This window comes from Salvelinus fontinalis, chromosome 34, assembly GCF_029448725.1.
Source record: "Salvelinus fontinalis isolate EN_2023a chromosome 34, ASM2944872v1, whole genome shotgun sequence".
NCBI classification, from domain to species: Eukaryota; Metazoa; Chordata; class Actinopteri; order Salmoniformes; family Salmonidae; genus Salvelinus; species Salvelinus fontinalis.
In genome coordinates, this window is record NC_074698.1 from 13,555,201 (window position 1) to 13,580,929 (window position 25,729).

General features: G+C 43.3%; 1 protein-coding gene across 6 annotated transcripts in view; it reads right to left on the bottom strand.

The window, feature by feature from the left end:
* LOC129833182 (protein shisa-8-like) overlaps positions 1-25,729 on the bottom strand; it is a 98,145-nt gene that overhangs the window by 17,195 nt on the left and 55,221 nt on the right. For all 6 annotated transcript variants that reach the window (XM_055897556.1, XM_055897555.1, XM_055897560.1 and 3 more), the window contains exon 3: positions 417-533. In XM_055897556.1, coding sequence (XP_055753531.1) covers positions 417-533 — 117 coding nt within the window. The remainder of the gene's footprint in view (positions 1-416; positions 534-25,729) is intronic.

Sequence of the window (25,729 nt, forward strand, 5' to 3'; positions counted from 1 at the left end):
TGGCCAATCAGCAAGTGTTTTGTTTATGTGTGTGTGTTTATTTGTGCGTACACATGTGTGTGTCCGCAGGACCCTACGGCTGTCTGCTCCATTTATGAGAAAATAATAAATGAAATACCGTAGAGGCTTATAGGGCACCAACCTCACAGTTTATAATATACATTAACATACATTAACATTATATAACATATAACACTCTGTTCAATACTGGAGTATCACAGGCACTGTGTCTCACGTAATAATGACGGCAGTTCTCAAATGCACATGTGTAGAAATATCCAAATGCATAAAATATGTCTATATTATTTATGTTTGCATGAGTGGATAGGTTTCAGTGCATTTATGTCTATGTGAACTGGTCTGTTGATAGACAGTGCGTGTGAAAGGATGTCTGTAGTGAGTGGTGAGTTGCTTACCCACAGCCTTGAGGGAGGCGCACTTGTTAAAGCCCAGACCAAGGTTGTTGTGAGGGTGGGAGAGCGCCATCGCTGGACCCAGGGGTGAGAGGGCAGCGTTATTCAGGTGGTTGTGATCTGAAAGACAGAGAGAGGGAGAGAGGGAGAGAGATAAAGAAAGCAAGAGAAGAAGAGAGAATGAACTGCTGTTACACCCTAATTAGTCCATGTGTACCACCATGTGTACCACCATGTGTACCATCATGTGTACCACCATGTGTACCACCATGTGTACCATCATGTGTACCACCATGTGTACCACCATGTGTACCACCATGTGTACCATCATGTGTACCACCATGTGTACCATCATGTGTACCACCATGTGTACCACCATGTGTACCATCATGTGTACCATCATGTGTACCACCATGTGTACCATCATGTGTACCACCATGTGTACCACCATGTGTACCATCATGTGTACCATCATGTGTACCATCATGTGTACCACCATGTGTACCACCATGTGTACCATCATGTGTACCATCATGTGTACCATCATATGTTCCACCATGTGTACCACCATGTGTACCATCATGTGTACCACCATGTGTACCATCATGTGTACCATAATGTGTACCATCATGTGTACCATAATGTGTACCATCATGTGTACCACCATGTGTACCATCATGTGTACCACCATGTGTACCATCATGTGTACCACCATGTGTACCATCATGTGTACCACCATGTGTACCATCATGTGTACCATCATGTGTACCGCCATGTGTACCACCATGTGTACCATCATGTGTACCACAATGTGTACCATCATGTGTACCACCATGTGTACCATCATGTGTACCATAATGTGTACCACCATGTGTACCATCATGTGTACCGCCATGTGTACCACCATGTGTACCATCATGTGTACCATCATGTGTACCATCATGTGTACCATCATGTGTACCACCATGTGTACCATCATGTGTACCACCATGTGTACCATCATGTGTACCATCATGTGTACCATCATGTGTACCACCATGTGTACCATCATGTGTACCACCATGTGTACCATCATGTGTACCATCTTGTGTACCGCCATGTGTACCGCCATGTGTACCGCCATGTGTACCACCATGTGTACCATCTTGTGTACCATCATGTGTACCATCATGTGTACCATCATGTGTACTACCATGTGTACCACCATGTGTACCACAATGTGTACCATCTTGTGTACCATCATGTGTACCACCATGTGTACCATCATGTGTACCAGAATGTGTACCACCATGTGTACCGCCATGTGTACCACCATGTGTACCATCATGTGTACCACCATGTGTACCACCATGTGTACCACAATGTGTACCATCTTGTGTACCATCATGTGTACCACCATGTGTACCATCATGTGTACCAGAATGTGTACCACCATGTGTACCAGAATGTGTACCACCATGTGTGAGTAATGCTTAATGACCTGTATATTTATGCATCTACTCTGTGCATAGTGGGGGCTGGTGGAGATAAGGATACATACTGAGAAAAAAATGTGACCACACTGTACTTTGTAATATTGAGGCGGTCAAATATCCTCCCCTACACTAGAAAAAAAATGTGCTATCTAGAACTTAAATGGTTCTTCGGCTGTCCCCATAGGAGAACCCTTTGGACAACCACTTTTGGTTCCAGGTAGAACAGTTTTGGTTCCAGGTAGAACTCTTTTGGGTTCCATGTAGAACCCGTTCCACAGAGGGTTCTATGTGGAACACAAAAGGGTTCTACCTTGAACCAAAAATGGTTATCCTATGGTTACAGCTGCAGAACCCTTTTGGAACCCTTTTTTCTAAGAGTGTATAGGAGGCATAGTGGCTAAAATCCTGTCTTCCGGACATCAAATAGTCTATTTCCCAAAGGTGTTTTGACAGGCACTACAACCACAACACAACCACAACCACACAACAAGCCCACTGTACAGTACTAGCTATAACTATACTGTGTCAAGATTGTTGTGACCCAACATTAACCCTCATTCAACCAGACCCCCACAGTGGTGCCCACTGGGTCACAGTGAATGGGGGGTTAAGGACGCTAATGTGGCCTAGTGGTTGCAGTCCCGGATGTGGCGCTCATTGGCGTGCATGAGCACCGCCTCTCTATCTGCCCCGTGGCGGTGTAAGGCCGGATGGTTTGTTGTGGTACACACAGGCAGAGCATCGACATGCAGATGGAAACTCTTCCCAGAGCCATACATTTAGAGAGTTATGCCAACTTTTAGAATTTTTAATATTGTTATAATTCTAGACATTACAAAGCATTGTTGAAATATTCCATATGGTATATTTAGATTGTACATCTTTTTTTGTTTTTGTTTTTAATAACTTGTTGATAGATTAACTGTAATATCTGGTGGTGACCCACGGAGTTGCAGGACTGATGATGTCACGTCTAGCTAGCTTGCTAATATGATTTGAATGATGCAGCAACACCAGATCAACACCGTCTTACTTGCGCTTTTACAGTCGCTGAAGCATCACCCAGGCGGGTGCTACATTTCAGTATTGGACCATCTAGTCTATCTACCGAGGAGGAGCTGTGACTATCGAAGACGACTAGGTTCCCGATGAAGAGCTCTGTGGCCTGTCAGTCAGATGTCTACCTCCCTGCCTGGCTGTACCATCTATGCTCCCTCCTCATAAGATACTTCCTTTTCCAAACTGCCTTTCATCTAAAGCTATGGAAGACAATTTTATTTATGTGTTTATTTCATGTAAAGCTTATGTTGTTCTTGTCTATCACTGTTCTGTACTTTGTCATGTATTTGTACGTTTTATGTGGCCCCAGGAAGAGTAGCTGCTGCATGTGCAGTAGATAATGGAGATCCTAAAAAACGAAACGAAACCATCGCCCAACAACTGCCAGATCCCTACATTTGTTTTGTTAAATCGTTTTTTGTTTATTTTGTTTTTAAAGGGACTTTGAGATTATACCTGGAATGAAAAACCCCATATGAAATAAATGTATTATTATTGATACCATGGCATTGTTGAATACTCCTTTCTGATTGGCTTGAAGGGCATTCTAGAGTGTGCATTATTTAAATGATAATGCCCAAAAAGACAGTGTTTGGAGGATATATTGGCACAGGTGTTGTTAGGCAAACCATGCCAATATATCCTCCAAACACCAGCTCCGAGGGCATTATGACTTTTATACAACGGGTTACCAACATTTTCAAATAATGATTGACATATTTTCATTCAAAACGTTATTTTGATTAATTTATTCATACTATTTCATCCTTCCACAAGATATAATCCCGACACAAATCTAGGGTTGCTGCCCAAGCCAGCTGGTCCTTCATTCTATCGGCCCAGTTGTTCAGTCTTTTTGTTCTGTATCTATGGACATGACCCAGTTGTTTGTTCTAAATGTTCCATTGCAATACTGGCTGGCAATGTTATTTTTCCTTGCTTGCTAGCTAGCCAACTCAGGCTAATTTACAGTCACGTCAAAAAATACAGCCAGAATAACAGGACATGAAATCAAATCAAATCAATTTGCATTGGTCACATACACATGGTTAGCAAATGTTATTGCGAGTATAGCGAAATGCTTGTGCTTCTAGTTCCAACAGTGCAGCAATATCTTACATGTAATCTAACAATTCCACAACAACTACCTAATACACACAAATCTAAGTAAAGGAATGGAATAAGAATATATACATATAAATATATGGATGAGCAATGACAGAGCGGCATAGGCAAGATGCAATAGATGGTATAAAATACAGTATATACATATGAGATGAGTAATGGAAGATATGTAAACATTATTAGTGGCATTATTAATGTGACTAGTGATCCATTTACTACATTTTACATTTACATTACATTTAAGTCATTTAGCAGACGCTCTTATCCAGAGCGACTTACAAATTGGTGCATTCACCTTATGATATCCAGTGGAACAACCACTTTACAATAGTGCATCTAACTCTTTTAAGGGGGGGGGGTTAGAAGGATTACTTTATCCTATCCTAGGTATTCCTTAAAGAGGTGGGGTTTCAGGTGTCTCCGGAAGGTGGTGATTGACTCCGCTGACCTGGCGTCGTGAGGGAGTTTGTTCCACCATTGGGGTGCCAGAGTGTACTTTTATTAAAGTGGCCAATGATGAAGTCTGTATGTAGGTAGCTGTGTTAGTGATGGCTGTTTAACAGTCTGATGGCTTTGAGATATAAGCTGTTTTTCAGTCTCTCGGTCCCAGATTTGACGCACCTGTACTGACCTCACCTTCGGGATGGTAGCGGGGTGAACAGGCAGTGGCTCGGGTGGTTGTTGTCCTTGATGATCTTTTTGGCCTTCCTGTGACATCGGGTGCTGTAGATGTCCTGGAGGGCAGGTAGTTTGCTCCCGGTGATGCGTTGTGCAGACCGCATCGCACCTCTGTAGAGCCTTGCGGGTTGTGGGCGGTGCAGTTGCCATACCAGGTGGTGATACAGCCTGACAGGATGCTCTCAATTGTGCATCTGTAAAAGTTTGTGAGGGTTTTAGGTGACAAGCCACATTTCTTCAGCCTGCTGAGGTTGAAGAGGCGCTGTTGCTGTTGCGCCTTCTTCACCACGCTGTCTGTGTGGGTGGACCGTTTCAGTTTGTCTGTGATGTGTACACCGAGGAACTTAAAACTTTCCACCTTCTCCACTGCTGTCCTGTCAATGTGGATGAGGGGGTGCTCCCTCTGCTGTTTTCTGAAGTCCACGATTATCTCCTTTGTTTTGTTGGCGTTGAGTGAGAGGTTGTTTTCCTGACACCACACGCTGAAGGCCCTCACCTCCTCCCTGTAGGCTGTCTTGTCGTTGTTGGTAGTCAAGCCTACTATTGTTGGGTTGTCTGCAAACTTGATGATTGAGTTGGAAGCGTGCATGGCCACGCAGTCATGGGTGAACAGGGAGTACAGGAGGGGCTGAGCACGCACCCTTGTGGGCCACAGTGTTGAGGATCAGCGAAGTGGAGATCACCACCTGGGGGGCGGCCCATCAGGAAGTCCAGGACCCAATTGCACAGGGCGGGGTTGAGACCCATGGCCTCAAGCTTAATGATGAGCTTGAAGGGTACTATGGTGTTGAATGCTGTGCTATTGTCAATGAACAGCATTTTTACGTAGGCATTCCTCTTGTCCAGATGGGATAGGGAAGTGGCAGTTTGCAGTGTGATGGCGATTGCATCGTCTGTGGACCTATTGGGGCAGTAAGCAAATTGAAATGGGTCTAGGGTGGCCAGTAAGGTGGAGGTGAAATGATCCTTGACTAGTCTCTCAAAGCACTTCATGATGACAGAAGTGAGTGCTACGGGGCGATAGTTATTTAGTTCTGTTACGTTTGCCAACTTGGGTACAGGAACAATGGTAGCCATCTTGAAGCATGTGGGGACAGCAGACTGGGATAGGGAGAGATTGAATATGTCCGTAAACACACCAGCCAGCTGGTCTGCGCATGCTCGGAGGATGCGGCTAGGGATGCCGTCTGGGCTGGCAGCCTTGCGAGGGTTAACACATTTAAATGTCTTACTCACGTTGGCCACGGAGAAGGAGAGCCCATTTAGCTGCATTTGCGTTTGTTTAAGCAGTTTTCTAGTGACATTTATTTGGATACATCCATAACAATGAGCTAATGATGCACAATTTTGCCTGGCATAGAAAATGTGCTCTTTCGTCAGGACACTGTTGCTCAGAGGCGCTAGCCAACAACACAACTAACGCAATAACTTCAAACTGAAGATGGAAAGACAGCAAACTAGCTGCACTTAATTTCGTTTGACCAGTTTTTTATTGATAGTTCTTTGTATATATCAATAAAAATGATGCTGATTCATGATTTCGACTTGCTGAGAAAAGCTGCATGCCTGCCTGTCTCATCCCGACTCATCCTGACACGTTCATTACTATGGGACAGCTGGAGATCAAATGTAAATATTGAAACAATGTTGCAAATGTCGGAGAGACAGACATCAAGGTTAATACAAATCTCCACTGTTGAAAACAAAATGTTAGTCTAAACGAAATGTGAGATAATGTCTAGATGTTTTTAATAGCGGAGATCAAGTTTATAAATTGCCTGGCTGGGCTGATGAGACAGTGGATTGCGCAGTCAGATGGAACAGAGTAAATAGGCATTTTAACAAATAGACAGAGGCTGTGATATATTGGCCATATATCACAAACCCCCGAGGTGCCTTATTGCTATTATAAACTGGTTACCAATGTAATTAGAGCAGTAAAAATAAATGTTTTGTCATACCCATGGTATACGTTCTCATATACCATGGCTGTCAGCTAATCAGCATTCATGGCTCGAACCACCCAGTTTATAATACCCTATAATGCACGGTAGAATTCAAAAGTTCATTCTTACGTTCTTATGTTTGAGCTGCTTTTGAAAGCAAAAGTCAATTGAAAACATTATTGGCATTGTTAAATTCGATGTTCATAATTGCAAGCTAGAACTTACGGTTTTGTTAGCAAAACTAGCAAGTCTGTATTGTTTGGTTGCCATAGTAACTACTGTAGTTACAGTTGAAATCAGAAGTTTACATACACTTAGGTTGGAGTCATTAAAACTAATTTTTAAAACTCACAAATTTTTCAACCACTCCACAAATTTCTTGTTAACAAACTATAGTTTTGGCAAGTCGGTTAGGACATCTACTCTGTGCATGAGTAATTTTTCCCAAAATTTTAATTTTTCCAAGTAATTTTTCCCAAAATTGTTTACAGACGGATTATTTCACTTATAATTCACAATTCCAGTGGGTCAGAAGTTTACATACGCTAAGTTGACTGTGCCTTTAAACAGCTTGGAAAATTCCAGAAAATTATGTCATGGCTTTAGAAGCTTCTGATAGGCTAATTGACATCATTTGAGTCAATTGGAGTTGTACCTGTGCATGTATTTCAAGGCCTACCTTCAAACTCAGTGCCTCTTTGCTTGACATCATGGGAAAATCTAAAGAAATCAGCCAAGACCTCAGAAAAAAAATTGTAGACCTCCACAAGTCTGGTTCATCCTTGGGAGCAATTTCCAAATGCCTGAAGGTACCATGTTCATCTGAACAAACAATATTATCTAAGTATAAACACCATGGGACCACGCAGCCGTCATACTGCTCAGGAAGGAGATGCGTTCTGTCTCCTAGAGATGAACGTACTTTGGTGCGAAAAGTGCAAATCAATCCCAGAACAACAGCAAAGGACCTTGTGAAGATGCTGGAGGAAACAGGTACCAAAGTATCTATATTCACAGTTAAACAAGTCCTATATCGACATAACCTGAAAAGCCGCTCAGCAAGGAAGAAGCCACTTCTCCAAAACCGACATAAAAAAGCCAGACTACGGTTTGCAACTGCACATGGGGACAAAGATCGTACTTTTTGGAGAAATGGTCTGATGAAACAAAAATAGAACTGTTTGGCTATAATGACCATCGTTATGTTTGGAGGAAAAAGGGGGAGGGTTGCAAGCCGAAGACTACCATCCCAACCGTGAAGCACGGGGTGGTAGCATCATGTTGTGGGGCTGCTCTGCTGCAGGAGGGACTGGTGCACTTCACAAAATAGATGGCATCATGAGGGAGGAAAATTATGTGGATATATTGAAGCAACATCTCAAGACATCAGTCAGGAAGTTAAAGCTTGGTCGCAAATGGGTCTTCCAAATGGAGAATAACCCCAAGCATACTTCCAAAGTTGTGGCAAAATGGCTTCAGGACATCAAAGTCAAGGTATTGGAGTGGGCATCACAAAGCCCTGACCTCAATCCTATAGAAAATGTGTGGGCAGAACTGAAAAAGCATGTGCAAGCAAAGAGGCCTACAAACCTGACTCAGTTACACCAGCTCTGTCAGGAGGAATGGGCCAAAATTCAACCAACTTATTGTGTGAAGCTTGTGGAAGGTTATCTGAAACGTTTGACCCAAGTTAAACAATTTAAAGACAATGCTAACATGCTAACAAATACTAATTGAGTGTATGTAAACTTCTGACCCACTGGGAATGTGATGAAAGAAATAAAATCTGAAATAAATCATTCTCTCTACTATTATTCTGACCTATCACATTCTTAAAATAAAGTGGTGATCCTAACTGACCTAAGACAGGGAATTTTTAATAGGATTAAATGTCAGGAATTGTGAAAAACTGAGTTTAAATGTAGTTGTCTAAGGTGTATGTAAACTTACGACTTCAACTGTATTTAGTAAACTTGCTAGCTACTTCAGTGGATGTTGAACACATTTCTACTGGCAAATGTGTTAATTATAGGAATTGTATAAAAGGGATAATCAACTCGGGGCTCTGTGCCTTCTCTGGAAAATAATGCAACTCCAACACCTTCCACGTTGTTTATTATTTTCCATAGAACGCATAGCCCCTCGTTGATTATTCCGTACGTCATGTTAATGGTGAACTAACACGGCTGCCACAAAATGTTGAAGTGTCATGTAAATGTATCATAATGCTCATTCTAGACATTCAGTTACATGACATTGTTTAAATATTTCCCATGTAATGTTAATGGGGAGCTAACATGGCATAGAATACATAAGGTGGAATTTTGAAATTTGGTTGTGCATCAGCAGTCACTCAAATAGCCCATGTCAACCCACGAGCCACTGCAGCACCTCATAATGAGTAATGTGGCCCCCACCCCAAAGTTGCCCATCCCTGTTCTGACTCTGCCTAATATTTTCTGGCTATGTGGAGCGGGAAGCCAGGGGTCAAGTGGAGGTTCAGGGTCAATGCTGTGTGTGTTCCATCAGACACACATACAAAAGACATGTAGCAATTAAAAAACAACTTTTTGTATCCACTATGTTCATCTGTTCATAATGGTAAGGTGACTGCCACACAAGCATAATCGAAATTGCACCACAACTGCCCTAATACGGTATGTTCAACAGTGACATTTTTGTATGGCTTGTGATTTTAAACATTCTGTAAGTGGAACATGCCATACACAATACCGGTCAAAGGTTTTAGAACACCTACTCTTTCAAGGGTTTCTCTTTATTTTTACTATTTTCTACATTGCAGAATAATAGTGAAGACATCACAGCTATGAAATAACACATATGGAATCATGTAGTAACATATGGAATCAAGTATTAAACCATTTTATTTTGGGATTTGAGATTCTTCAAATAGCCACCCTTTGCCTTGATGACAACCAGCTTCACCTGGAATGCTTTTCCAACAGTCTTGGAGGAGTTCCCTCACATGCTGAGCACTTGCTGGCTGCTTTTCCTTCACTCCGCGGTCCGACTCATCCCAAACCATCTGAATTTGGTTGAGGTCAGGGGATTGTGGAGGCCAGGTCATCTGATGCAGCACTCCATCACTCTCCTTCTTGGTAAAATAGCCCTTACACAGTCTGGAAGTGTTTTGGGTCATTGTACTGTTGAAAAACAAATGATAGTCCCACTAAGCCCAAACCAGATGTGATGGTGTATCGGTGCATATGCTGTGGTAGCCATACTGGATAAGTGTGCCTTGAATTCCCAAAAAATCACACACAGTGTCACCAGCAAAGCACCCCCATACCATAACACCTCCTCTTAAATGCTTTATGGTGGGAAATACACATGCGGAGATCATCCGTTCACAAAGACACGGCTGTTGGAACCAAAAATCTCCAATTTGGACTCCAGACCAAATGACAAATTTCCACCGTCTCTTCTTCTTATTGGTGTCCTTTAGTAGTGGTTTCTTTGCAGCAATTTGACCATGAAGGTCTAATACACACATTCTCCTCTGAACAGTTGTTGTTGAGATGTGTTTGTTACTTGAACTCTATGAAGCATTTATTTGGGCTGCAATTTCTGAGGCTGGTAACTCTAATGAACTTATCCTCTGCAGCAGAGGTAACTCTGGGTCTTCCATTCCTGTGGCGGTCCTCTTGAGAGCCAGTTTCATCATAGCCCTTGATGGTTTTTGTGACTGCACTAGATGAAACTTATCAAAGTTCTTGAAATGTTCCGTATTGACTGACCTTCATGTCTTAAAGTAATGATGGACTGTCATTTATCTTTGCTTATTTGAGCTGTTCTTGCCATAATATGGACTTGGTATTTTACCAAATAGGGCTATCTTCTGTATACCAACACTACCTTGTCACAACTGATTGGCTCAAACGCATTAAGAAGGAAAGAAATTCCACAAATTAACTTTTAAGAAGGCACACCTCTTAATTGAAATGCACTCCAGGTGACTACCTCATAAGGCTGGTTGAGAGAATGCTAAGAGTGTGCAAAGCTGTCATCAAGGCAAAGGGTGCTATTTGAAGAATCTCAAATATAACATATGTTTTGAATTGTTTAACACTTTTTTGGTTACTACATGATTCCATATGTGTTATTTCATAGTTTTGATGTCTTCACTAGTTCACTAAAACTAAAGAAAAACCCATGAATGAGTAGGTGTTCTAAAACATTTGACCGATAGTGTACACTGAACAAATGTGACAGGCAGAGGCTTGTTCACTCTGGCCCTCTCCTATTTTCACAGCAAATGAAACCCTGCAATTCTCAAGTTCTAGTAGGCTCACCAATCCAGTGAGGTGATGCTGGTGTTCAGGCCAATGACAAGAGAGGAAGCTAGCTAGCGTGACAACAACAGCAACCTGACCTGAGATGACTGACAGTTGCCCAAATGTAAGCACCAGAGGGTGACAAAAAGGTTAAATGTGTGTGTCGGTTTAGATACATCTTTGCAACTCAGAACATAATTGATTCACACATTATTGTCAGACTCTCTGAAAGGTTACTAGTCATTGGATGCTCATTTAAGTTATATAAAGCTATATAGTTACTGTACATGGCTGTTGTGTGTGTCCCTGGTGAGGACATTTTAAAATAGTCACTAAATATGTTTCACATTTCAGTGAATAGATAGAATGATAACTTTTTGTAAATTAACCATGTGTGCTTCCAGGTCATTATGTAACATAATGTACAACATGTTTGGAAGGCATTGTTATGCCTAGGTCACTTAGTGGCACGAAAAGTTACCAAACACAGAGCAATACCGTAGCCCTGGATGGGGTCTGAATCGTCCGAGAGTTGTCATGTATCGCATCAATGGAAACCATGCAAGGAGATAAGAGGAGTGGTAGAAAATAGCGGCGAGGGAAGGATGACACTGAAATTGACTGATTGAATTAGAAATGAATCTTCACGTCCCCGTGTAATTGATATGTGATTATGACACTGAGTGAGCCGTGCACTGAGTGAGCCGTGCGGAAAATTGACTGTCTTTCGTGCCACAGTGCACCACTGCTCTACACTCCACTCCACCCCAAGGAGAATAGTGAGACTGGCGCCGGCCACCAAGGCTCCCTCGCTCCCTGGCTGATGAGCTGTGAAGCGTTTGATTCTGGCGAGCAGGACATTTCCCACCAGTTCTCCCTCTCAAGAGGGGTCCGTCTCTCTGCAATCCCAGCGGTCATCTGAGCTGGCACCCCTAATGAGCTCTGTCTCTCACAAAGATTCCCTCGGAATCCCTTTCCCTCCGACTGAGGACTCTGGAATGCACTTCGACTGTCCTGCTGACCAGAGCTATGCCCCACTCGGAGTCTTCCCAGCTTGGGGCTTGTTAAATCCAACTTTTTTTCATTATTCTTTTGTTTGTATCTTAATTATTTATTTATTTTGACAGATTAAAAGTACATTTACATTGTAATACTACTGACAGCTAACTTTCTAACTCCGCCCATAACTTCAGGACTTTAGAGCATTCACAGAAGACATGAATTATTGAGTCATTCTTAGTTTTTCACTTAAGACATGACTCTGCCGTTATGCCGTTAAATCCAACTCTGACTAATCAGCAGTGGAAAGAGGAGAGGCCAAGAGAGAGAGGGGAAGAGAGATACAACTAGAGAGAAAAAATCAACTAATTGCATTGATGAAAAAAATCCTTGGCTTCTGTCCAGTTTGACCACAGGGTTATGTGCTGGTGACATGGGGTGGTGGGTGGTGGTGGTGGTAGTCGTGGTGTGGATGGAGCTGGACACTGTGTCCACACTGTGTGTGATGGCCATCTGTGCTGCAATGATGGGGTTGAATATCCACGGATATGAGAGTGTCTTTTTTTTAACAAAGTTTGTGCGTGGGTTCCTTGAGTCTGTGCGCACAAAACAAGGTTTAAAGAGAGTGTAAGGTTTTGAAGTGGGTATGAGTGTGAGTGCCTCTGCGAATAAGGATTTGTATGTTGATATGCATTTCAAATTGTGTGTGTGTGTGTGTGTGTGTGTGTGTGTGTGTGTGTGTGTGTGTGTGTGTGTGTGTGTGTGTGTGTGTGTGTGTGTGTGTGTGTGTGTGTGTGTGTGTGTGTGTGTGTGTGTGTGTGTGTGTGTGTGTGTGTGTGTGTGTGTTTGTGTGTGTGTGTGTGTGACAGAGAGCGAGATAGAGGGGGAGAGAGAAAAGACAGAGAGTAAAAGAGAGAGAGAGTGCAAGGGAGAGATTTGGATTTGTGTGTGTGTACACATTGTGAATGAGTCGGAGCTGGTGTGCAGTACACTGCTGGGTGATGGCCTAATTCAGCAGGGCTGAACTTCAAAGGGCTCTAGTGCTGCAAGGGCTTCAGCAGAGATGCCACTGACATGGCTCTGAAACACAGAGACAGAGTAGGGGGCGAGAGACTGTGCACAACACCATCAATAGATTAAATACTGATATCGCAGAGCAAGAGGCGTTTTACACTTCATGAGAAAAGATGAGAGATTGAGCAGACAAGCAAGTGAAAGGGAGAGCATGAGAGAGAGAGAGAAAGAGAGAGAGAGAGAGAGAGAGAGAGAGAGAGAGAGAGAGAGAGAGAGAGAGAGAGAGAGAGAGAGAGAGAGAGAGAGAGAGAGAGAGAGAATGGGGAACTCCACAGGGAGGATGTTAAAAAGACAGAAAGTGGCGGTAAGAGAGACATCTGTCACTGGCAGGCTGTTCTGCCATGTTGCAGCAATGGAGAGACCCCCCCCCCCCATAAACAGAAAATATGCTTCACTTAATTTAAATACATCCCTCTCCCTCTCTCTTCCTCAGTCCACCCCACGCTCCATCTCTCTCTTCCTCTACCCCACTCGCCATCTCTCCCTCTCCCTATCTTTCTTTTCATCTACCCCCTCTATACCTCTCCATCTCTCTCTCTCTCATCTCTCTCTCTCACTCCCTGCCTCTCTTGTTCAGCTTCACAGATCTCTTTCCCCCTATAGCTCTCCCTCTAGTGCAGTTTGGTGCAGTAAGCTGATTAGCCCTGAAAAGCGTTCACATGCCCTTACACTGCAGATTAAGACACCTAGCCGTGAACTCTTGTGCTGTGACAAAATGACCCTGCCTCTCCTCTGAACTACAACTGGGGCACTGAAATCACAGTTTCTCACACTCACACACGCATGTGTGCGCACACTCACATACATACTGTACACGCTTTGTCTCTCTCTCACACAGACACATTCTCTTTCTCTCAAGCACACACACATGCCTAGTTTTCTAATCTTACAACTAAAACTCAAGTAATGAAATCACTCTCTTTCTCACATAGACATATGTTACTATCATTAGACTCTCCCTTTCTGTATACTGAAATTACTCAATTTAAACTCACACAAATGTGGCTTGGGTTTGGCAGCTGAAGTAAGCCCTCCCTATTTAAACATGAGAAGATTCTAATTTCCAGAGCGCTAAGTACCCTGCCTGCCTGTACTTGTGATGGAGCGTGCATTGGGCCATCTGTTGTGCTCACGTGAAAAGCTTTAAAGGGATGTGTTTGGGAGATCAGCCATTCCTTTCTACTGCTCATTCTCACTCTCTAGCTCTTTCCACATCACACTGTCTCATCCCACTCTCTCTCTCTCTCTCTCTTTATCACTCTCACTACCACTCCCCACTTCCTTCTCTATTTATTTTGTTATTTTTTTCTTTTTCTTTGTCTCTTTTTTCTTTTTCTTTTTTATTTTTTTTATTTTAGGACCATCGCGAGTCAAAAGTCATCAGGGCTGTGCTGAGACATCTTTCTGTGCTACAGTTAACAATGTACACAACACATACATGTATAGTTGCAAGGCTATTCTCATGTGTAGACCTACTAAGCAACCAATTCATTTTACACTGGTACATCTGATACATAGATTCAGTTTATTATGTACAACACCCCGTTCATGAAAATAGTTCACTCCTAAAGACAGTGAGTCACGTGGCCATGGTTTGCTATAAAAAGCAGGCAGACAGGCATTCAGTTACTGTTTGATTGAATGTTAGAATGGGCAAAATGAGTGACCTAAGCGACTTTGAGCGTGGTATGATCGTCGGTGCCAGGCGCGCCAGTTCCAGTATCTCAGAAACGGCCATCCTGGGCTTTTCACACACGACAGTGTCTAGGGTTTAACGAGAATGGTGCAACAACAAAAACATGCAGTCAGCGGCAGTCCTGTGGGCGAAAACAGCTTGTTGATGAGAGATCGAAGGAGAATGGCAAGAATCATCCTATCTAACAGGTGGGCCACAAACAGGCAAATAACGGCACAGTACAATAGTGGTGCTCAGAGTGGCATCTCGGAACGCACAACTTGTCGGTCCTTGTCACGGTTGGGCTATTGCAGCAGACGGCCACACGGGTTCCACTCCTATCAGCTAAAAACAAGAAGTGTCTCCAGTAGGCACGCGATCACCAACAAAAAAAAACATGGCAGAGTCAGGTTTTGGCATAAGTAGCATGAGTCCTTGTCCCCACCCTGCAGGGTGTCAACGGTACAGGCTGGTAGCGGTGGTGTAATGGTTTGGGGAATGTTTTGCTGACACAAGTTAGGTCCCTTGATACCAATTGAGCAACGTTTCCATGCCCCGACGAATTCAGGCTGTTCTGGAGGCAAAGGGGCCGGTACTATTTGGGTGTACCTAATAAACTGGCCACAGAGTGTAATCAATAACTTCCTAAGATCCTATCACTGTGAGTAAGATAATGTGCTTATCTGAATACATGACGTGGTTGAGGGTATCCCACTGGGCACAGACGTCAGTTGTCAACTAATGTGAATTCAACATGAAATCAGCAAAACATTTCTCTACGACATTGGATTTAGGTTAAAAGTTGGGTGAAAAAATACTAAATTCCCTTACTTTTATGACTTTTTGCAAACCCAATCAGTTTTCCAAGTTGATTCAACGTCATCACATAGATATTTGTTGTTGAAATGACATGGAAACACAGTTGATTCAACCAGATTTTCCAGTGAATCTCTCCCAGATAAAATTCCCTTTGTAATAAGTGAGTCTGCCATCTATCGATCGATCGATCGGGAAGGGAACCTTATACGATCTATCGATCGATCGAGATGCATAATTCACCCTGAAAGTAACAACACACCGAACCTCCGGGTGCTCCCTTCTAAGTTCAAAGGACTTAATCATTTAAAATAAGTAATTGAATTGCACAATCATCTCAAGCTTCCCTTACTGATTGAAGTTTCCTCCTTAACTATCTGGGAAAATATGCGTACTAAAATAAATTAACTATTTGCCACCATCATACTAACTTTAGAGTGGCTTATGCTACTTCCTGATGTTCAGCCAATCAGGAAGAAGCAGTCTGTTGTTTACCACCGGCTGAACACCATGTGCAACATCAGGAAGTAGCATTAGCCACTCTAAAGTTAGTATGATGGTGGCAAATAGTTCATTTATTTTAGTACGCATATTTTTCCAGAAAGTTAAGGAGGAAACTGACGCCCTTGCAGCCTGAATTGAGGATGTTTTATGTACGAGCCGGGCGCCAGGGGACATGAGTGTATAGCCGGCTGCATACATTCCAGTTGGACGCAGATGACAAACGTCATAAAAGTAATAATAGCGCCATCTGCCGGCCATTTAGTCTACGCAGGATGTATGTCGCAAGGCCAGGGCAGGTAGGTAACTGCAGGGCATTAATCAATTATTGATGAAGAACACAACTTTTCATTGGCCCTAGAGTGCAAAAAGTCCTACGCCCTTGGGCTAACCCTGTTTATACCGACAAGTAGGATAGCTAGCCAAAGTAGCACAGTGTCCTAAGGGTAATGCAGTCAGTTTCAGACAGAAATAATCTATCATTTTAGATGAATGTCAAATGTCTACTTGATGTCATGCCAACATCATTTGGCGACAGATACTTTAATAGAGGATAATGAGAGAGTCATTTCAGGGCAAAAAGACTCAGAGGACATGCTTCCTCCTAATCTTCTAGAAGTTCTACAAGCAAGAAACATTGAGCTGTTAATTCATTATTCATGGTTTCACACAAGAAGAAAGAGCAGTCAGTGTGCATATTAATGTTTCTATTAAATATTACTAGCCAGACCTTTGAAGGCAAAGGAAAGTACTCGGGGTGGGGAGGTGTAAAGTGAATTAGAGAGAGTTTTGCAGTACCCTATGTAGGGCCTACTACACAACTTGTTGGTGGTGATGGCGGTTTTCTACTCCACGAATTGTTCAAATGGGCTGTCTAGTGTTCACAGTGTAAATTGTGAACGTGGTATATTGTTATATAAGAGCTGTCAGCTCTCCTTTGCCTTTTGGCTCGTCTCATTGGCGGTGAGTTGGAAATGTTTTGTTGTGATGTAGTTTGATGCTTAATGGTAGATGACAGTGATATGTGGTGTCTGTGTATAGGGTAACCCTCAGTCGAGTAGTTTTTGTTTCCTCCTATTGCCCCCTGCTTGTTAGTGAGGGCCTTTCCCGCTGCTGGCAATTGCTTCTCCATAGTAACAATTATGTCACTGTCACACACATCCAGCCTTTCATAGCCACATTCACACACACAACACCATAGAGAAAGAACACGCACACAAACACACACATCTAAAAAGAATGACAGTGTCATGGTTTCTTTAAGATCACTAGATCTCACAGTCTGTACACAAATCAAACTAATTTATGTAGAATACAATTTGACAGTCATAGATGAAGCTATGTTTGTTTGCTGAACAAAATAGATAAGCCTAATATTACATTTAGTAATACAATTGTTGACAATGTCATGCCACTACCACTTGTAATTCTGTTGGTAAGGGCAGGTAACAACACAACACATCTGCCACGCTGATCCTCAACACAGAGGCCCCTCAGGGGTGCGTGCTCAGCCCCCTCCTCTACTCCCTGTTCACTCATGACTGCACAGCCAGGCACGACTCCAACACCATCATTAAATTTGCCGATGACACGACAGTGGAAGGCCTGATCACCGACAACAACAAGACAGCCTATAGGGAGTTGGTCAGAAACCTGGCCATGTGGTGCCAGGACAACAACCTCTCCCTCAATGTGATCAAGACTAAGGAGATGATTGTGGACTACAGGAAAAAGAGGACCGAGCACGCTCCCATTCTCATCGACGGGGTTGCAGTGGAGCAGGTTGAGAGCTTCAAGTTCCTTGGTGTCCACACCACCAACAAACTAACATGGTCCAAGCACACCGTGACAGTCGTGAAGAGGGCACGACAAAACCTATTTCCTCCTCAGGAGACTGCAAAGATTTGGCATGGGTCCTCAGATCCTCAAAAGGTTCTACAGCTGCACCATCAAGAGCATCTTGACTGGTTGCATCACTGCCTGGTATGGCAACTGCTCGGCCTCCGACCGCAAGGCACTACAGAGGGTAGTGCAAACGGCCCAGTACGTCACTGGGGCCAAGCTTCCTGCCATCCAGGACCTCTATACCAGGCGGTGTCAGAGGAAGACCCTGAAAATTGTCAAAGACTCCAGCCACCCTAGTCATAGACTGTTCTCTCTGCTACCACACGGCAAGCGGTACCGGAGCACCAAGTCTAGGTCCAAGAGGTTTCTTAACCGCGTCTACCCCCAAGCCATAAGACTCCTGAACATCTAGTCAAATGGCTACCCAGACTATTCACATTGCCCCCCTCCCCTCTCCACACCACTGCCACATCTCTGTTGTAATCTATGCATAGTCACTTTAATTAACTCTACCTACAGTGGGGCAAAAAAGTATTTAGTCAGCCACCAATTGTGCAAGTTCTCCCACTTAAAAAGATGAGACAGGCCTGTAATTTCCATCATAGGTACACTTCAACTATGACAGACACAATGAGAAAAAAAAATCCTGAAAATCACATTGTAGGATTTTTTATGAATTTATTTGCAAATTATGGTGGAAAATAAGTATTTGGTCAATAACAAAAGTTTATCTCAATACTTTGTTATATACCCTTTGTTGGCAATGACAGAGGTCAAACGTTTTCTGTAAGTCTTCACAAGGTTTTCACACACTGTTGCTGGTATTTTGGCCCATTCCTCCATGCAGATCTCCTCTAGAGGCTGTTGCTGGGCAACACGGACTTTCAACTCCCTCCAAAGATTTTCTATGGGGTTGAGATCTGGAGACTGGCTAGGCCACTCCAGGACCTTGAAATGCTTCTTACGAAGCCACTCCTTCGTGTTTGGGATCGTTGTGATGCTGAAAGACCCAGCCACGTTTCATCTTCAACGCCCTTGCTGATGGAAGGAGGTTTTCACTCAAAATCTCACGATACATGGCCCCATTCATTCTGTCCTTTACGCGGATCAGTCGTCCTGGTCCCTTTGCAGGAAAACAGCCCCAAAGCATGATGTTTCCACCCCCATGCTTCACAGTAGGTATGGTGTTCTTTGGATGCAACTCAGCATTCTTTGTCCTCCAAACACGACGAGTTGAGTTTTTACCAAAAAGTTATATTTTGGTTTCATCTGACCATATGACATTCTCCCAATATTCTTCTAGATCATCCAAATGCTCTCTAGCAAACTTCAGACGGGCCTGGACATGTCCTGGCTTAAGCAGGGGGACACGTCTGGCACTGCAGGATTTGAGTCCCTGGCGGTGTAGTGTGTTACTGATGGTAGGCTTTGTTACTTTGGTCCCAGCTCTCTGCAGGTCATTCACTAGGTCCCCCCATGTGGTTCTGGGATTTTTGCTCACCGTTCTTGTGATCATTTTGACCCCACGGGGTGAGATCTTGCATGGAGCCCCAGATCGAGGGAGATTATCAGTGGTCTTGTATATGTTACATTTCCTAATAATTGCTCCCACAGTTGATTTCTTCAAACCCAAGCTGCTTACCTATTGCAGATTCAGTCTTCCCAGCCTGGTGCAGGTCTACAATTTTGTTTCTGGTGTCCTTTGACAGTTCTTTGGTCTTGGCCATAGTGGAGTTTGGAGTGTGACTGTTTGAGGTTGTGGACAGGTGTCTTTTATACTGATAACAAGTTCAAACAGGTGCCATTAATACAGGTAACGAGTGGAGGACAGAGGAGCCTCTTAAAGAAGAAGTTACAGGTCTGTGAGAGCCAGAAATCTTGCTTGTTTGTAGGTGACCAAATACTCATTTTCCACCATCATTTGCAAATAAATTCATAAAAAATCCTACAATGTGATTTTCTGGATTTTTTTCCCTCATTTTGTCTGTCATAGTTGAAGTGTACCTATGATGGAAATTACAGGCCTCTCTCATCTTTTTAAGTGGGAGAACTTGCACAATTGGTGGCTGACTAAATACTTTTTTGCCCCACTGTACATGTACATACTACCTCAACTAACCGGTGGCCCCGCACATTGACTCTGTACCGGCAATCCCTTGTATATATTGTTATTTTTTACTGCTCCGCTTTAATTACTTGTTACTTTTATCTCTTATTCTTATTTGTATTTTTTGAAACTGTACTTTCGGTTAGGTGCTCGTAAGTAAGCATTTCACTGTAAGGTCTACACCTGTTGTATTCGGCGCATGTGACTAATACATTTATTTGATTTGACTTGTAATTCTCATACAGTCCCTGGTGAAATGATGCCGGTTATCCATGTCACTGTGTGTCTGTCTATGTAAGGTCATGGATGTTTGATAGTACCGTTGTTAACCTTTCATGCTGTCGCCATGACTGGAACATGCTACTGTACTTTGAGCTGTGAGCTTCACAGACGTGTTCTGGCTAATTGTAGGCCTGCTGTGAGTGTATGGGCAAACGTGCAGAGCTAAAGCTACAGATGAGGCGGAAGAAACAAGCTCTCCATCATACTATCCCCAGAATGTGTGTGTGTGTGTCGCCAGAGCCCATCAGAGGATTAGCTCATCTGTATTCGCTCAATCTGGCGCCATAATACATTAACTACACTGAAGTCAAATATAAACGCAACATGCAACAATTTCAAAGATTATACTGAGTTACCATTCATATAAGTAAATCAGTCAATTGAAATATATTCATTAGGCACTATTCTATGGATTTCACTTGACTGGGAATACAGATATGCATCTATGGGTCACAGATACAGTTGAAGTCGGAAGTTTACATACACTTAGGTTGGAGTAATTAAAACTAGTTTTTCAACCACTCCACAAATTTCTTGTTAACAAACTATAGTTTTGGCAAGTCGGTTAGGACATTTACATTGTGCATGACACAAGTAATTTTTATAGCAATTGTTTACAGAGAGATTATTTCACTTAAAATTCCCTGTATCACAATTCCAGTGGGTCAGAAGTTTACATACAGTAAGTTGACTGTGCCTTTAAACAGCTTTGAAAATTCCAGAAAATTATGTCATGGCTTTAGAAGCTTCTGATAGGCTAATTGACATCATTCGAATCAATTAGAGGTGTACCTGTGGATGTATTTCAAGGCCTATCTTCAAACTCAGTGCCTCTTTGCTTGACATCATGTGAAAATCAAAAGAAATCAGCCAAGACCTCAGAAAGAAATTGTAGACCTTCACAGTCTGGTTCATCCTTGGGAGCAATTTCCAAGCGGCTGAAGGTACCACGTTCATCTGTACTAACAATAGTATGCAAGTATAAACACCATGGGACCACGCAGTCGTCATACCGCGCAGGAAGGAGACGCGTTCTGTCTCCTAGAGATGAACGTACTTTTGTTCAAAAAGTGCAACTCAATCTCAGAACAACAGCAAAGGACCTTGTGAAGATGCTGGAGGAAACCGGTACAAAAGTATCTATATCCACAGTTAAACACGTCCTATATCGACATAACCTGAAAGGCCGCTCAGCAAGGAAGAAACCACTGGTCCAAAACCACCGTAAAAAAAGCCAGACTACGGTTTGCAACTGCACATTGGGACAAAGATCGTACTTTTTGGAGAAATGTCCTCTGGTCTGATGAAACAAAAATAGAACTGTTTGGCCATAATGACTATCATTATGTTAGGAGGAGAAAGGGGAGGCTTGCAAGCCAAAGACCACCATCCCAACCGTGAAGCATGGGGGTGGCAGCATCATGTTGTGGTGGTGCTTTGCTGCGGGAGGGACAGGTGAACTTCACTAAATAGATGGCAACATGAGGAAGGAAAATGATGTGCATATATTGAAGCAACATCTTAAGACATTAGTCAGGAAGTTAAAGCTTGGTCGCAAATGGGTCTTCCAAATAGACAATGACCTCAAGCATAATTCCAAAGTTGTGGCAAAATGGCTTAAGGACATCACAGTCAAGGTATTGGAGTGGCTATCACAAAGCCCTAACCTCAATCCTATAGAAAATGTGTGGGCAGAACTGGAAAAGCGTGTGGGAGCAAGGAGGCCTACAAACCTGACTCAGTTACACCAGCTCTGTCAGGAGGAATGGGCCGAAATTTACCCAACTTATTGTGTGAAGCTTGTGGATGGCTACCCCAAACGTTTGACCCAAGTTAAACAATTTAAAGGCAATGCTACCAAATACTAAGTCAGGTTTGTAGGCCTTTTTGTGCTTTTGGAAATTTTCTGGAATCTTTTATTTCAGCTCATGAAACATGGGACCAACACTTTACATGTTGCGCTTATATTTTTGTTCAGTAGACATCAGCTCTGGTACGAGAGTTGGTGTTCAAACCCATCCTGTGTTAACCAGTAGATTCAACATTGGAACTTTTCTTTGTTCTATATTACACACACACACACACACACACACACACACACACACACACACACACACACACACACACACACACACACACACACACACACACACACACACACACACACACACACACACACACACACACACACACACACTGTCTGATTTGAGGCAAAGCCCTCAAGCATGTGCAAGGCGTGTACACTCTGTCTGCGCAACCACCCACCATTGCAAACTGTGATTGATGTACTGCAGACGCATTAACAGACAGCCCAGTCTTTTGACCTTCAAATCACCTATCTCGCCATCCCCCCTATTTCTGTTCCTGACTTGGTATGTTCTGGCTAGAACCTGATTTGTCTGGTGTCGGAATGGGTCACTGAGCTGGGGGGCTTGGGGGCTGGGGCAGGGGTTAGGGTTTAACAAGCCCCCATGCAGATGATATACCACACTGTACACTCTGCTCGTGTCTGTGTGGAGAGAGGGAAAGGGTGAGAGCCTCATTGTGAGAGAACTGCGGAATAGCACAAGGCATAAAAACGTGTACTGGGAGAGGGACACTACATGGAAAAAGGGAGAGCAGATGGCTAACAGAGGCATTTAAAAAGAAGAACACTGAGAGAAATGTATATCACAGTGTCCAGCTGCTCTCTTGTCACTGAGAATAACGATCACTCTCTTTTCATGTTTTTCCCCGTGTTATAATGGTTCTCTTCTCATACTGTGCTTCTATCCCCCTCTCCCTCTCTCTCTCTGTCTGGTGGATGCTCAACCTGTCTCTATTTCTATCATGCTTTCTCCTGGACTTACATGTCTTTCTCTTTTGACCTTTCTCCATCTTTCACATCTTTGTTATCTCTGTCTTATTTTTTGTTATCTATTATCAATAACAGCTAGTTTTCAGTTTCCCACTCCACACACCACTCCCAGACAATCCTAGCTAAATTTTTGCTTGAGAAATTGCTCTTAACTAAGAAGCTATTTTTGTTTCTCTTTGACCATTTTAATTGAAAGCAATCACAGTAGGGTGCTTAATTGTTACCCAGAAATGATTTGATATGGTGATAAAAACAGCTGCATTGAGCCTTTAAGGCTCTGATTTGTGGATTCTGTCACATTTCAACAGCTGGAATCGCTGCTCCATCTCATAGTGAGGCTTGGGACACAGGCTCTGTGCACTGCATAGTAATTACATGTGTTTAATGTCTCTAATGAGGTCATTGTACAACTGTTGTCTTTCTAACATAACATTTGTATTTCTTATTATGCATCCTTGATAATAAAAATTAGAATGAGGCATGCAATTTAGATAAACCTTCATATCATAAAAATGAATGGTACATGTTTTTACAACATCATCCTTACTTAATTCCTACAGCTGCTATAATAGCACTATTTTTCTGACTTCATATGCCAAGGTCTTGCCCGTGACATTTTTAATCAGTGATTCAGCTCCCTTTTGACGAAAGCAGATGAAGTGTACAGCTGCAGGGTTTATTACAAAACATAGGCCTACACATGTCTCAAGTAAAGACTCCCTTGGAACCTTATATTGCCTATCCACATGCTCTCACACACAGAATGATACTAAGGTACATAGATAGAATACTACATGAACTCACACTTAATCTAACACTCCTTGCATGTGGCAAATACATTCACTCTCACAAACACAGAGGCACACACATGGCACACACACCATGACACACAGGCACGCCACCCTTTACCATGCTTGACATTTCACCCATTTCGCACCCACCACATGTAAGCTGTCCAATGACATTTAAGCAGCACTGCAGCAGAGAGCGAGGACAGAGAGAGCGAGGGACAGTGGGGAGAGGGGGGTCGAAGGGGTTTCCAGGGGTCTCTTCTCCAGAACACTGACCAATGGCTCTATAAATTCTGTCCCCCTCATTTCCCTAAATGTTCCATGCCTCCCTCTCCTAACCCTCCTGCATGGTCTTCCATACCAGTTTCTATTACCTCTGCCACTCTTCATTCTTTGCTCTTTATTTCTATTTTCTTTCCAATTTTACTCCCTTAGTCCCTCTTTGTTTCTCACCTTCTTCTGCCACCTCACAAACCCTCCCCCCTCCATCTCTCTGTCTCCCCGTATCCCTCCTAGTCTGTCAAAGCAACATTTCTCCATCTCTTTATGTTGATCTCACTTTCTTTGTTACCTCTCTCTCATCCTCCGCTCTCTCCCTATCTGTCTCCCCACCCTCCTCTGTGTTCAGATGAATGATTGAGAGGCTCCATTCGACGACAGCCGCAGGATTGGAGCGTCAGTCAACAGGAAATTCTCACTCCTCCCTTGCTGTTGTCAGATCACTGGGAGGCCAGGGCCTCTTTGATCCCCCATAATGCTGCCTGATCGTGGTGTCAGCTCCGACTCTCTGCAAACACCTCTCTAGGCACTGTGTGCTAAGATCAATACCACTTCCACGAGGGGGCTTCTCTCCCTGCACCAACTCCTCCGAGCGCTTGCATGGCTCAGAGATTTGACATCTGAAAATCCACTCTCTGTACACCCTTATCAAAACAGTGGAAGTCTGAGTAAGCACACTCTGTAGTTTAACACTGTGCCAAGTGACTGTGTTTGACCCTGGCTCTCCGTGTGTCACCAATGACTCTTGCTGTTCTGTCCCATGTGTTTTGACAGGTAGCCCCTCTTAATCACCTTCACCTTGGACAAGACTGTCTGGTAAATACAATCATGGCAATGAATGTACTGTAACACACCCTTCCTAGGGGAGTCTAAGCACCAGGGCAAGCATGGGAACTATCATTCCGGTTGTGGTTTTGGAGACCTCTCCATCCTCTTCTCTTGACTTAAACCTGGGTTGTCCACAGGCACTTCCTTTGTTCCAGAGCTCTAGTGCTGTAGCAGAGGCTTGTTGACAAATGATGTCTGTCTCTCACACAGCAGTGCACATGCAGCACTTTGATGGACTCCCACTGCATGGGTTCTGGAGCAAGCCCTTCCTGTCACTCTCCAGTGATGGATGGATGGGTCCTGGACCGTGGTGCTGTATGCTCCAAACATCACTCTCCCTATAACTGGTACCGGGATCGATCATTCTGGGCCTCAGGCACTGAACTATAACCTCCCTGGTGGTGACTGTAGGTGCACAGTCTAGACAGGACTAGGATCTCATGAAAACTGCTAAAAGTACCATCAGCATGAGAGAAACAGATGCCCTGTTACAGTTTAAGTTAAGGTCACAGTTTCTTTCATTCCCCCATGTGGCCTCCAACCAAGTCCGCCATATTTTCAATGGGCACAAGATGCTGTCGTGACAGACATTTCTGCTTTTTTCCTCTTACAACTTGGTTGCGCAATCTTTACCCATGGTTAAGTCTAAAGGGTCTCTGATCCGTTCAGACGTCTTAATTAGGG